This window comes from Seriola aureovittata, chromosome 2 (assembly GCF_021018895.1).
Source record: "Seriola aureovittata isolate HTS-2021-v1 ecotype China chromosome 2, ASM2101889v1, whole genome shotgun sequence".
Classification (NCBI taxonomy): domain Eukaryota; kingdom Metazoa; phylum Chordata; class Actinopteri; order Carangiformes; family Carangidae; genus Seriola; species Seriola aureovittata.
In genome coordinates, this window is record NC_079365.1 from 29,711,272 (window position 1) to 29,725,195 (window position 13,924).

Here is a 13,924-nt window from a genome sequence, read left to right on the forward strand (position 1 = left end):
CGTTTGAAAATACGTTGGTGGTCCCTCCTCTTCCCTTACGTAGCCAAGATGGCGACCGCTGAGACAAGGGTTCATCGTTTTACACTCAATTTTATATTAAAGTATGAGAATTGAGACACATTACGGTTGTGAAATTACAGTGTTTGAGCAGACAACTACACTTAATGGATTAAATGATTAATTATTAGTGAAAACATTAAATATATCATGATTACATCGTTTAAGATCAAGAAGCAAAATATATCTAATAATAACCTCCTGCTGCTTATCATTGTGAGGGTTTCTTATCACGTTTCCAAGGCTGTTGTGATGCAGTGAAACTGTTCAGTCTTTATTTGACTAGGATCAGTAATATTTTATCATTTTCTTATTATCAACAAACATCACAAAAAAAAAAAGTAAAAAAGTGCTCACAGATAAAGTTTTATTTTAATAGGCTCAGTGATTTCCTACATCAGCTGCTCGCTGTAATTTGATCAAATAAGAGGTAATAGTGCATATGTTGGGGACTTTCATCGCCGGATTAATCCACATTTGGTGTTCTATGAAGTGTCTGGAGCAGCAGGACAGTGTGTGGGACTAAATCAGAATAATCTCACACTAACATGGGACATTTCCTGCTTTTACTGATTATTGACACTTGAACATTTTGCTGCTATTACACACTTTCAATTTTGTTTAGGTAAAGTTTATCACTGGTTTTTAATTAAGAGCCAAAACAACAACTAACAAGTGATAATCAGATGATGGAAAATGTAAATGTTGATGATCAAACTCTTACATTTTTAAAATGTACTGTAAAAAGTGTGAAACTTTAAAAAAGATGTTTCTCATGTTTCCTTTATTATTTGTTTCTTTATTAGACAAGCAAACAAAAATAAAATACTCAAAGCAAACATCAGTGATCTCAAACATATGTATGACTTCCACTGCATACTTTAAGGCAGATATACTTCACACAGGGCGAGTGCAAAACACGAGAAAGAGCCAGAACAGACGAGTTAACAGCAGATCCTCACATGCCTGAAAAAAACAAACAAAAATTTTGCACATAAAAGAGGCCGAGAAACGAGGCAGTGAAAACGTCTGAATTCTCAAAACTCAAAACACTTTCAGGTCAGTCAGTGTGGCTCCTCACTCACCCGTGATTTGTCCTAAAATCAGGTGTTTATTGTAAATCGGTGTCTTTACTCCGTGTCTCTACCAGCTGCTGATGAGTTATTTTTCTTTTATTTGTTCACTTTTGCAGGTGAACATTTCATAGTTAGTTATTTTTCCCTACTTGAAAACTGAGCTGACACTAGAGCACACACATAAAAACATGAACACGCCTGAAAGTGTCACAAGGAAAAAGGATATTAGAAAATAAAAACCCTGATATTTGAGCTGCTGTAGACGGACTATGGAAATGAATAAATTAAACACTGGAGCAGCCTGAACAGTGGTAACACTTGAGATATGATGAATCCAGACACTGCATGTGTTTCAGTAGGATTCACACATTGTAACTGATTCCCTCATTAAATAAAACAGAATCTTATGAGCTGGTTGTGCTGCTGAAATATCATCTATTACCTGCAGACAGTAAATAAATTAAATCACAGCACCATCAGTTTAATTCCTGATGTGTCTTATTGAAGAAACAATCATTTTTAGCAGAAAACCACGAGTTTAAATGAAGCTCAAACGTCACTGCTAATTAAAATAAAGCAGTGGATCAGTAATAATTCTTGTGTGAGGAGCTTCGTGCTGCCGGTGTAAAGTGAACATTAAGTTTTGTTTTGACCTCATTCGTCATCAGTTTGTACACAACAACAACAACAACAACATGTTTAAAGTTCAGACAATCACCAACAGCATCACAAAGTCAATTCTGTGACTAAGGCAGGAAACAAACAGTGGTTCAGGTTCATGTCTCTGTTCTCCAGTGATTACGACTGAATTCCTGATGCAGAGTAGCTTCACTTCACTTCCAGCACCAAACAGCTCATGCATCAGATTTAATAACTAACAAGCTCCATTATTTTCTTTTTTTTCCCTTTTTCCAAACAGTTTCTATATTTAGATATTTAGATCACTGACCAACGAAAAACAGCAGTTGCAAACAAAGTTGACAAGATAAGGCAGAAATAAAAAAAATCCCTTGTGCTTTGCTTGTGCTCATAAGTCATTATCTTAGAGAGGAACATGGAGAGCATCAGCATCCTGCAGCACTCCGTCATCAGGTCTGGACTTTACCTCCAGCTGAAGGAGGTTTCTCTCCAAAAACATGCGACGCTGCTTAATATTTAAAACAATCATTTACTGAGAAGTCTCTCTGTTTTTAAATCGAACCTTTCAACTCATCAAATGAATCACTATATACAGATACAGCCCAGTGTTGTTCATATTTACAGACGTAACTCTGTGTGTGAAGATCTCTAAACTATCTACAGTCATTATTTTACACCCCTGAGGAGCTTTATGACCTGAGTAGCTGCTTTTTATTCTGACTCCTATCGGACTGTGTAAACACTAAAGCTGTGTATAAAAATATAAATGGTCCCTTGTTGTATTTTGTGCTGGATGTCCATCGACAGGAGCGGGTGGCTCAGAGGAATGTTAGAAGCGGGGGTGAATCAGACCTGGGTCGACTCCAGCTCCGAGTCTGCGGCTCCTTGGCTCTTATCTGGGACTCAATCTCTCTGAGTTTACTGTGCCAGATCATACTGATCAATCCAGGAAATAAAAGCTTTGTTGAATCTGTTCCATACATTTTTTTTTTCCTGCTTACGTAGGAGAAAAAAGAGACGCAGGACACTGAAATAAAAACCCTAATTAAAAAGGGAAGGACACTGGTGGCTTCACAAAGAGAAGATTAAACTTCCTTCCCTTCCAAACATTCTGGTGCGTTCACTTTCTCAACAATCAGTAAATTAAAACTTCGGCTTTAGACAATTAAATACAGCTTGAACATCAGGTCAGTGGATCCCATTAGATGAAGTAGCGTCGCCGTGCCAACCATCATCAGTCAAGCAGAGTGATTATATTTTTAACCAACAAGAACATCTTTACTTTAATTCCAGCTCCCTGTAGTGAGTATTTACAGGCAGCGTATAGACATGTAATAAATGGTTTATAACACACTATAATGTGCAATATGCAGCTCTACATGTTTATTAGTAACAACTGTAACTCCTCCTGTGGACACACACAACTGAAGGCTGCTGTTAAACAAATACAAACAGTTAAAAATCTGTTTAAACTACATTATTACTCTGTTATAAACCATTTATTACATGTTCCTATAGTGATTATAAACGCTACATGGACGTGTGACCAGAACAGATTTATTTTGAGCCTCATGTTGGGATCCACTGAGTCGACCGACAGCTGATCTACTGATGAGTGTGCAGTTTTCTGCGTGACGACACAGAACTGAGAGAAATCTAAGTGTCACTTTCTTTTTTAGGAAAAACAAAATAAAAACAGCCACACCAGTAAAGACAGAAACCTAGAGACGTACCAGATTAAAGAAAATGTTTCTCATGAGCAACTTTAGCAGAGAAAGTTTAGACGAGGAAACTGATCACCAGTCAGCAAACACACACGTTCACTTCATCATTCACAGATGCTTTTAAAAAGGTTATTGATCTGTGTTTGATTGATCAGAAAATAACACGTTGTGACATAAAGGGTGAAATCACCTGCTGGAACAAAATCTTATCTTCAGAATATTTTACACACGTTGAGGAGCAGGTAACGACTCATTTCTAGACGAGATACTTTTCTCCAGAGAGGAAACACTGAGCAGCAGCATCAGTGTTTACTACAGAACAGCTGATGGATCAATGAGGCGTACCTAAGCTGAAGAGTCAGCTGTTCACACGATCCTGTACCACATGATCAACAATCATCACTGCGGCTGAAGACGACAGTGTACTATAAAAAAAAACAGAAAGAAAAAAACAGAAAGAAATCCAGATCTGATGATGATGATGATGATGATGATGATGAGTCACAAAACACACAAAACAAGTTCTCAAAGATCTTCTCAAACGGGCCGAACAGAGGGAACCTCAAATCAAACGTCAGTGATTTCTGTGTCTCGGCTCTTTGGACGTTCTTCTGACATCAAGTCTCAGTTTAACAAACTCAGCGGCTCCATGATCATCAGGTTCTTCTAAATCAGACGTCACATCCAGCTGCATCATCTCCTGAGCAGGAAACCTCAGCGCCGTCTGAGCAGCTGCTGGTGAGGAGATCAATCATCCAGCGGCGTCTGCGAGGAGATCAGCTGGTTCTCCTCAGAAGTTCTGCTGCCGCCGTTTCTTGGCCTCGATGGCGTCCATGATGGGCTGCCTCTTGGCCTGGTAGCGCTGACGGATCTCCTCGATCTCCTGCTCCATCTGAGGGTCCAGAGATGCGAGTCTCAGCCGCAGCTCCTCCACCGACCACGAGCTTACCTGAGGAAAGACACATGAGGCCGAGTCATCAGTGATTCCTCTCACCTGGAAACAGACGGAGGCCTCGTCTCTCAGGGCAGAGCTCTGAACAACACCCGTTGTTTTCGTTCAACCAAACAAACTCAGATTCAGTTTCACAATCAAAACACAACAAACTGATTTTCACCGTTAAGAAAAGTTAAAAATCACTTGACTGATTTTCAATCAACTCATTAATTAATTGTTACAGTTCCATCACATTATAATGTTTTTAATCCCTGCATCAGTAATCTGCAAAGATAATGTGACTTTGATCATTTAAATACATGTTCATCACTAAGATCATCATCATTATTATATTATGAGGTGATTCTGATGTTTCATCAAACATTTACAAACATAATGAGGGAAAATATTAGAAACACGTTTCAACAACACGATCATCATGAAGCTCTTACAGGAAGAACGAGGCGGAGCTGAAATCCATTAAAGTGCTTATACAATAATGGAAATTTAAACATCTTTGATTCTGGGACATTCAAACTATCTGCAGATGAAGACCATGCAATGTGACAGAAAGCATCAGTCAAGCTACAAAATGGATGTTAAAGTAAGATTGTTTAGTCAGCTGCTGTTTCCACGGTAAAGAAGCTTGAAATGATCCAAAGCTTCACTTTCATTCTACCTTCATCATCATCATCGTCACCTGTGTGCTTCCCCTCACTGCTGTCCAGGTTCACACGGACTCTGGAGTCACTTCCTCTGATTCAACAAATTAAAAGCCTTTGGGAGAATGTCAGACCCTTACAGAGTCTATCATCTGACGGCCGGAGAGTCTGTGTTCGGCCTCAGACCTGGAGCTCGTTACTCTCTGAACTAATGACGTCTCTTCCTGTGCAGGTGGAGGATTTCATGACTTGAATCCCGGGGATCAATCGGTACCGAGTCCATTAATGGACACTTAAGAAAATCTTTAGCACAACCCTAAAATATCTGATGCGTGACAGTGAGGTGTGTGATGAGTGGATCTATTCTAGTTGCTTTCAAAGGCTCCAGCTATTGACATTTACTCTCTCTCTCTCTCTCTCTCTCTCTCTCTCTCTCTCTCTCTGTGCTGTGGGCCTCAGATAGGGACCGGGTCCGGCTTTAGCTTCGCCCCGGGGGATTTCTCCTCTCAGCTTTTACCAGCAGCACTTCGCTCTCAGGCTATTTATTACCCACAATCAATGGAGCTAAAATAACACTGGCATCCTCGTCCACCACACAGATAACCCTGAGGAGAGGAGGGAAGGTCCAACAACCGGGCGACACCAGGGTCAAGGTAAAACTGATACCGACAAAACCTCCGATCAGCTTTAAGCCTGACGCAACACTCGCTGTAAAACCCTCAGTGATCAGGATTATTCCTCTCACACAGCAGAAACACTAAAACTCAAACATCCAGAGAAGCTTCCTCATGATCTCCTCGCCCCCCCTCAGATCCGTGGTCGGTGCGTTTCAATCACTACAATACGTCTGTTGTTCAGTCGCCTCCTCGTGCTGTAGCTCCAACACGCTAACAGAAGCAGCATATTTATTCTTATTAGGAAAATACTGAACACACCTTTTCCACTGCAGAGCAGCAGAAACAGTGAGAAGCTCCGTCGACACGGCTGCAGTCACAACTCGTGGACAGTTACAGAAACATTTTTTATTGTTGCACCGTCGCTGACTGTCGCAGCCGCAGTGTTTAAGTACAGAAAACACTTAGTCATTAAACATTTAGCATTTGAGCTAACAGCTGACAAACACGCTCTCCTTCACAAACACACGTAGTGGCTGGAGGAGGAGTGAATGAATGAAAAGCAGAAGGTTTATACGAATGTTTCCTGAGCAGATCTTTTTTTTCCTGGACACAAAAAAACAGGAAAGAAGAAGAATATGGGAAATAACTTGTTTTCCCTCACACACTAATCACATTTGATTTTAATTAGCTATAATCAATAGTTTTCTATAAACAGAGGATCACTGGACAACTTGTACGTGAAATAACTTCCATAGTTGTGAGGAATAAACTGGACAAAGAAACGAAAGGTTCCAAATAAACAAAGAATAAAGTAAAAGATTTTAGAGATTTTAACTTAAAACAAGCTGCAGCAGCACAACAACGTTAAACCGTCTGAACATGTTTCATTTACACATGAACTCGTGTCTGACTGTCGTCTGCACAACCGGCTCTGCTCAGTGTTTCTTAGTCAATATGAAAACCAGCAGTCTACTGGGAGTTATGGGAAGACTGCTAAAACCACTGACAGGAAATCACACACACACACACACACACACATACACACACACACACACACACACACACACACAGAACATATCGCTGATGACGAGCTCATTAACTGTCGACTGCAGTCTGTGGAGAAAAGAAAACCAATAAGGGAAGAATAAAAGTAGACAGAGGAAGAAAAACAGAGAGAGGGGGAGGCAGGGAGGGAGGGAGGGAGGGGGAGGGAGGGAGGGAGGGAGGGGAGGGAGGGGGAGAGAGGGAGGGAGGGAGGGAGGGAGGGAGGGAGGGAGGGAGGGAAGAATGGAGCAATTGAGGGAGATGGGTTGTTCTGTCTCTTCTCATGAATAATGGAGGTCAGTGCTTTTCCCTCCATGTATCTGTGGTGTCGCAGGCTGAAGATGAAGCTACAGATCAGATGGAAAATATTAAGACGAGGCAGCTGAACACAAGCCCAACAAACTATACAACATATATTTGCCTTTTATTAAAATAGATGTTCTGGTTTACAGGTATGTAGGTACGCATATTAATGTGTTGACGTATGTTTACATGTTTAGGTAATTTATTAATTATCATTTTAGAAACCATCATTGTTGTTGTTGTAGAAGCTGATGGCTTTCTGCTCATGTGCGGGGGTTTGACGAGTGACGAACTATGTTCAAAAACAATAAAGAAAAGTGATAAAAAAAGGACTTAATATTTGACTTCTTCTCTGCTGATATAATTACTGTGACTTTGGTATTTACCTGAGAAGGTCTGGTGATACAGGAAGTGTCTCCTTACACAGTGAAATTAAACTTTAAGTCAAAAAGATGTACATGTGAGTTTTGGACCAGGCAACATGTCCCAGATTACTGTATTAAAAAAACATCTGGTAGCAAAATACAAAAATAGAGTAGACGGATCTAAAATTAAACAGAGTCAACATGAAGCCGTCAACGAGCTGCCTCCAAGTATTAAAGACCCTGAGAAATGAGCTTTTTATCCTCACGTTTGCACGTCTGATGGAACAACAAATCCCCGGGAGGATCTGTGTCTCCGATGAAGCCTCAGCTCTAAATGCTTCAGTAAAACACAGGTGCGATGTGTTTTTACCTTCAGTATTAAGATGCTGTGAGGTCTCTGAGCACAGTCACTGTGATCTCAGCTGGGTCTTTCAAAATAAGACACAAATACAAACAAAGACTAAAAACAGCAAAAGACGTCGAAATTAAAAATAAGACACTGGTTTCAAAACCGTCACAGTGTTTCACAAAATGATTCCTTATCATTTGATTATTTGCTTTTTTTTAAATGAAGATGAAGAGCTGGATGAGACTCATCGCTCACAGCTGTTAATAACGAGACACTTTGTCCATTAGGTGTAATGAGACTGTCACTGTCTGGACATCTGGTAAATAATGACAAGCAGCACGGACAGATGTCAAACACGCCTCAAGGATTTTATAAAGTTTCTTTGTGGATCTGGGCTCAACCTGATGAACCAGGATGATGATGTTTATATTAACTGATGACAGTGATGGCCGACAGCGTGGCTGTGAATGTCTGAGAAAACTCTTTCTTCTCTTCCTCTTCTCAAATACACAAAACCTGAGGAACTGTGAACTGAACCCAATCTGCTTCCTGTCTGACATCACTGAGATGATGTGCTTACTGTAGGTGTCACAGCACTGAGCTATGATACACCTGCGTGTGTGTGTGTGTGTGTGTGTGTGACAGCATGTGAACATTTTAAAGTATTAACGATCCAGGAGAACAAGAGTGAAAATCGGGGTCACCGCTCGGTTACCTGTCACTGTCTGTTAGAGTAACAACTTCAAACACACACTGACACACATCTGAGTCTCAGTAACACTACACACAAAACACACACACACACACACACACACACACACACACACAGTCACATACATTCACATCATCATGGTACACACACACACACACACACACACACACACACACACCTTTGTTCTTTTATGGAGGCGAACACTCAGACGACTCTTTGCTGATACGACGTCACAGATTTCGACATTTCACAGCATTTTACCTTCAGCCACTAATAATTACTGCTGTTTAAATGAATCATGTTCGTTTTAAAAATCCCAGCGAATTGTGTGAGGAACAGCTTCATTGTTCTGATTTCCTCCTCAGCTGTGGTTTGTGTTAGAGGAGAGAGAGGAGGCGTCAGTGTCCTCTGAGTGTCTGGAGCTGAGCAGCAGTGTGGTCTCTGGTAAGAGAAGCCACCGCGCTTTAAAAGGTCACATATTTAATATTTAATTCCAACAGCAGCCATTTGTCCTGCTTAAATGTCCCTGAGCAAGACAAACAACCTCTGCTTCCTAACTCACTGTAATGTGCTCTGCAGAGGCATCAGCTCACTGCTCTACAACAGGACGGCTCTCGGAGCCAAAGCATCAACCCTGATAATCATTTATTAAAACAACTTACAGCAACAGAACTTCACACAAAAAACTGACTGTGAGAAAATAAGACCTTTAATCAGGATTTTAAAACCTCCGAAGGTTTTGAATTGAAATGATTTATGATTATTAATGAATTCCTTCACACAGCAGCCAGAGGACCGGAGACACCAGAGCAGAACTACAGGTGCGTCACACTTCTCTCATTCCTCCACAGCGACCACAACACAATGTGCCCGGAGGTCAGAGCGAGTCCACGTGGTTCATTCAGGTTTTAGACACACTGACATGAGCAGGACCCGACTGGCCCCGACTGGACCGGGTATAATGTGGCCCTTGGGACCCGCGTCTCCATTACATGAAACCAGGGAAGCGATGGTTTCAAATTTTCACAATCGTGTTATTGTGGCCAAAAATATTAAATACATCATGATTCTGCAACTTTAATGAGACACTGAGATGAAACAATTAAACCTAAAAAACACTCAAACATGAACCATGTTCATTATATCAAGTGATAAATAAAGTCAAACACCATAAATATGCGCACGCACACACACACACACACACACACACACACACACACACACACACACACACACACACACACACACACACACACACACACACACACACACACACACACACAGCTTCTAACTCACCACTTCCAGATCTCCTTCTCCAGGCAGTTTGCGGTTGTCTGCGTTGTTTTCTCCTCTTCCTCCTCCGTCGTTGTGGCTGTTCGCCTCCTTCTCTTTCTGCTCAAAGTACTCGAGGAAGGACGGCTTCGCCGGCTGCATCGTCTCGTCTCTCCCTGTAAAACAAACATTTACTTTATCACAGCTGATTCAACGTTAATGTGAAACACAAGCAGACTCTTATACTTTCTGTCACAGTGCCACTGAAGCCTGGCCCCACCTGTACATGGGCCCCACCTGTACATGGGCCCCACCTGTACATGGGCCCCACCTGTACATGGGCCCCACCTGTACATGGGCCCCACCGGTACATGGGCCCCACCTGTACATGGGCCCCGCTGCCGTCCTCTCAGGAGTCTCCGATTGATCGGCCGCCAATCACGATTGCCTGATTTTCAGGTGTGTGGCCCCGCCTCACGACAGGCCGCCAAAACTAAACAACATGTCAGCAAGTGTGAGACACTGATACAACGAACGCCATCTGCAAGGCAGGTAAAGGTGATCAGTATCAGCCGATCGCACTCATAGATGATCGGTATGTGATCGCCCCTTCATCGTACATCTACAGTCAACAATCTCTCACTGCACCATCTCTGCAGCTGCTCCTCCAGGCTACAAGACGCTGCAGCTACAGTTAGTAAAGGGAGTGGGGAGGGGGCAGGAGCAGAGCAAACATGGTTTTACCCGTTCTGTGTGAACAGAACCAGTGACAGCAAACACACCTTCACTAAAGGCCAGATACAGGCCGGGTGGGAACTCTGTTTTAACTCCACAGTTAAAGCAACACTCGTCCATCATGAGACAATGAGTTACCGAGCTGCAGCTTTACAGTGTGATGTCGCCGAGTCAAACACAACAATCACTTTTCAGTGTGTAGCTCCATATGAGCACAATCAGTCCACAACTGGATATAATATCAATATTTTACAACTTAGACAAGAGTTTTTAACACGTCTAACACCTTCTTTCTTCTTTTTATTGATGTTTTTTTCAGATTTTTTCTTAAAGCTGAATTTAAAAAAAACATAATAAAAATGAAATCTACAGTTTAATCACAAACGTGCCACAGACAACACGAACAAATGTGCTCTCCTTGATTCTGTATGATAATGAATGGGACATAACAGTGGGAGTGATGATGTGTGTGTGTGTGTGTGTGTGTGTGTGTGTGTGTGTGGATGAAGACAACATGAAAGTGTGAGTGTGTGTGGAGCTGCTGAGACTTCACTGCTTCACTGGACAAACCCTCGTCTGTAATTTTGCCCAGATGAGTCGAGCAGATCAGTTCAGCTGCTCGACTTACGGCTTTAACAATCTGTTGTGGTGTAACTGCAGTCTCCACTCCTACAGCACAGACACATCGAGCGTGATCACATACAGCCGCACTGTGAGCGCTGTGAAAACACTTGCTCCTAACAATCCATGCTCTTTATTGTTTTGTGGTTTTATGTAAAAAACTTTCACAGATTCAAAGCCACATGTTGCTCCTCTCCTCTCTGCTTTATATCAGCAGGTAAAATAAATCTGTGGCCAATTATCAGGTTGTAAACATGGACAGGTAATTACTGGAACTTTATCATTCTCTCTCTCTCTCTCTCTCTCTCTCACACACACACACACACTTTTTCCACTCATTTATTAAGTTTCTTCCTTTTATCTGTATGAATCTAATATGATCTAATATCTAATGTGAATCATCTGCTCAGTATTCAGATTGATGTTTCTGTTTTGGTCATTAGTGGATGGGAAACTCAAAATGTCAGATTCATTTGGAGCTAATTTCCTGCCAAAACTTAACAAACAAAACAGGTTTTATAAATGCCGAACAAACACAGTGTGAAACACCACTAACAAACGAATGCGAACACAAAATGTTCCTATGAAACAGAAACACGACATATTTCTAATAATCATGCTTCAGAAACAGAAACAAAAACAAAAACATATCACGGCTTTTGGCTCAACCTTTCCACTGTAACACCCTCCACAACAGCAGGTGGCGCTAGAGCCAGTTTAAACGCAGGTTGAGCCGAGCCGATTGAACCGCCACTGCCAAACGTTTATGACGGCGTTCTGTGAAGCTGTCGGAGACTGAACATCCTGCTGCTGCTTTCAACAGTTTTCAGCTCATTGTTTTGGTTCATTAACTGACTCTAACTCTGGTTTTGTTGACCAACCAGACTCCATCAATTTAGTAATTCTTCAAGAAGAAATGACAAATATTTGATGGTTCCTGGTTCTAAAATGTGAGAATTTGCTGCTTTTCTTGGTCGTACATGATAGTAATATTAATATTTTGGTGTTTTTTAAACAAAACATCTGAGGATATAGTTTTCTGATGTTTTAAAGATCAAACGATTCATTCAGAAAAGGATGTTGGTTGCAGCTCTGATGGTAAATTCATTCACTTGCTGGAGGTGGATCTTAAGGTGTCTGCCTCCTGGTGGTTAAACTGCAACATTAAAAACACCTGTCATCAAACCTTTACAGTGTATTTGTCAGAACCTGATAGTCACCAAGCAGGTATTTATGCTGTGTGTATTCTTAGCTTGGTAAAGAAGATTAATGCAGAGACAGTAAGACGTTAGCTCACTTTAGCATTCTCCTATATCTCATCACCGATCTTGTGGCTCTGTGGTTTGTTTTCATTCTTTCCGCGGCGAGGTGCCGCCGCTCTGGATGACGCTGCCAAGAACACGGAGCTTGGAGAAGTCATTGTTCGAGGAAACCAGCAGCGGTTTTTCCCAATATGGAGTTTTTTCAACATCAGATGACAGAAGGTCGGACACATAAAAATCCATGATCCAATGTGTCTTTGATTCCAGTTTGTTATCTGGTGTTGTCGGGTAACTGGAGCAATTATCTGGCAGGTCAGAGACTCTTTCCAACTGCGCTTCATACTCCTATAAACTGTGACCTGCTGTGCTTTGTTGGTTGCTATGCCGACCCCATGTGGAGGCAAGCAACCGTGGCGAGCAGCGTTTCCTGTGTCTTGTGTTTATATACTTCTGGATGTACACGCTCTGATAGAGTCTGTGTTGGGAACTTATTCCTGTGATGACTCGCATCACAACTGTATCAATGACACACGTCTTCAAGAGGAAAGGTCAAAGGTGAAGAAGCCCACGCAGTGATTAAAGTGGGATGATCGATGCAGAAACAACCGCAACGAGTTCTTCATCGAAGATCTTCACAATCTCAGGAACGTGAACGCAGCTCGACCAGCGGCCAGATGCATAAAACTCAGACTCAAACTATGTGTAACGTAACAACATAACACAAAACCAGAATTATGAATTATTTTCATCAGGATTATAAAACCGTGCGTTCGCATCTCAGATTGGCGGATGTGAGCGAGCCTCGTTTCACTCCTTCATTTAGCCATAAACGGATGAAGACGTAGAAAGAAGAAGAATTTCACTGATTGTGAAACTGAAGTATTTTACTTTACTTTTATTTTTTTAAACCGTGTGTTCAGATGGTCAAAGGAATGAGTTTATAAATGCTAATTCATAAACATGTTGTACGCATCATTGATGCTTCAGGCCCCAGGATTCTTCCTAAAAACTACCAACATGAGAAAGTGTGAGACCGGAGTATTCAACGAGCTCAGGCTCCACCTGAGTCTCTGAAACATGATTTTTCACTTTAAACTTCAGCCTGAGACAAAAACATGAAGTTGAGTTCTCTGACTCGCCAGGACTCAACAAACATGCTATACTTCACTTTACATGGTGCTGGTCCAATTTTAATGGAGCTCAGTTTAAATGTTTTATAACACATTTTAAATAAACTACATTTTTGAGCAGATTCTTCAACACACTGACCCACGACATGCACATCGAGTCTGAACCACCTGCCATGTGGTCGGTGAGGAAGGAAACTTACACTTGACAAACCAAAGTGAACAACAGAACAAAAACATCATGAACTGCGTCCGCTGCGTGAACGAAGGACAATGAGAAGAAATGTAGAGAGAGAAGTTGCATGAATTTCTTTACTTGACCTTTTCTCAGCCTGAAAGTGAATCTTGTGTTTTTCAGTAAACAGCGAAGAGATGAGGAGACGAGGGGAGCTGAGTGACGCACCATGATTCATGAGATAGCTTCA

The 13,924-nt window shown here is 41.6% G+C and overlaps 1 protein-coding gene across 1 annotated transcript in view; it reads right to left on the bottom strand.

Annotated features, from left to right (window-relative positions):
- Nucleotides 1-824: 824 nt before the first annotated feature.
- LOC130182200 (serine/threonine-protein kinase 4-like) overlaps nucleotides 825-13,924 on the bottom strand; it is a 34,252-nt gene continuing 21,152 nt past the window's right edge. Inside the window, exons 10-11 of the mRNA XM_056396911.1 lie at nucleotides 9,779-9,930; nucleotides 825-4,445 (exon numbers count right to left, since the gene is read on the bottom strand). Of these exons, the coding sequence (XP_056252886.1) occupies nucleotides 4,287-4,445; nucleotides 9,779-9,930 (311 nt within the window). The 3' untranslated portion in view covers nucleotides 825-4,286. The remainder of the gene's footprint in view (nucleotides 4,446-9,778; nucleotides 9,931-13,924) is intronic.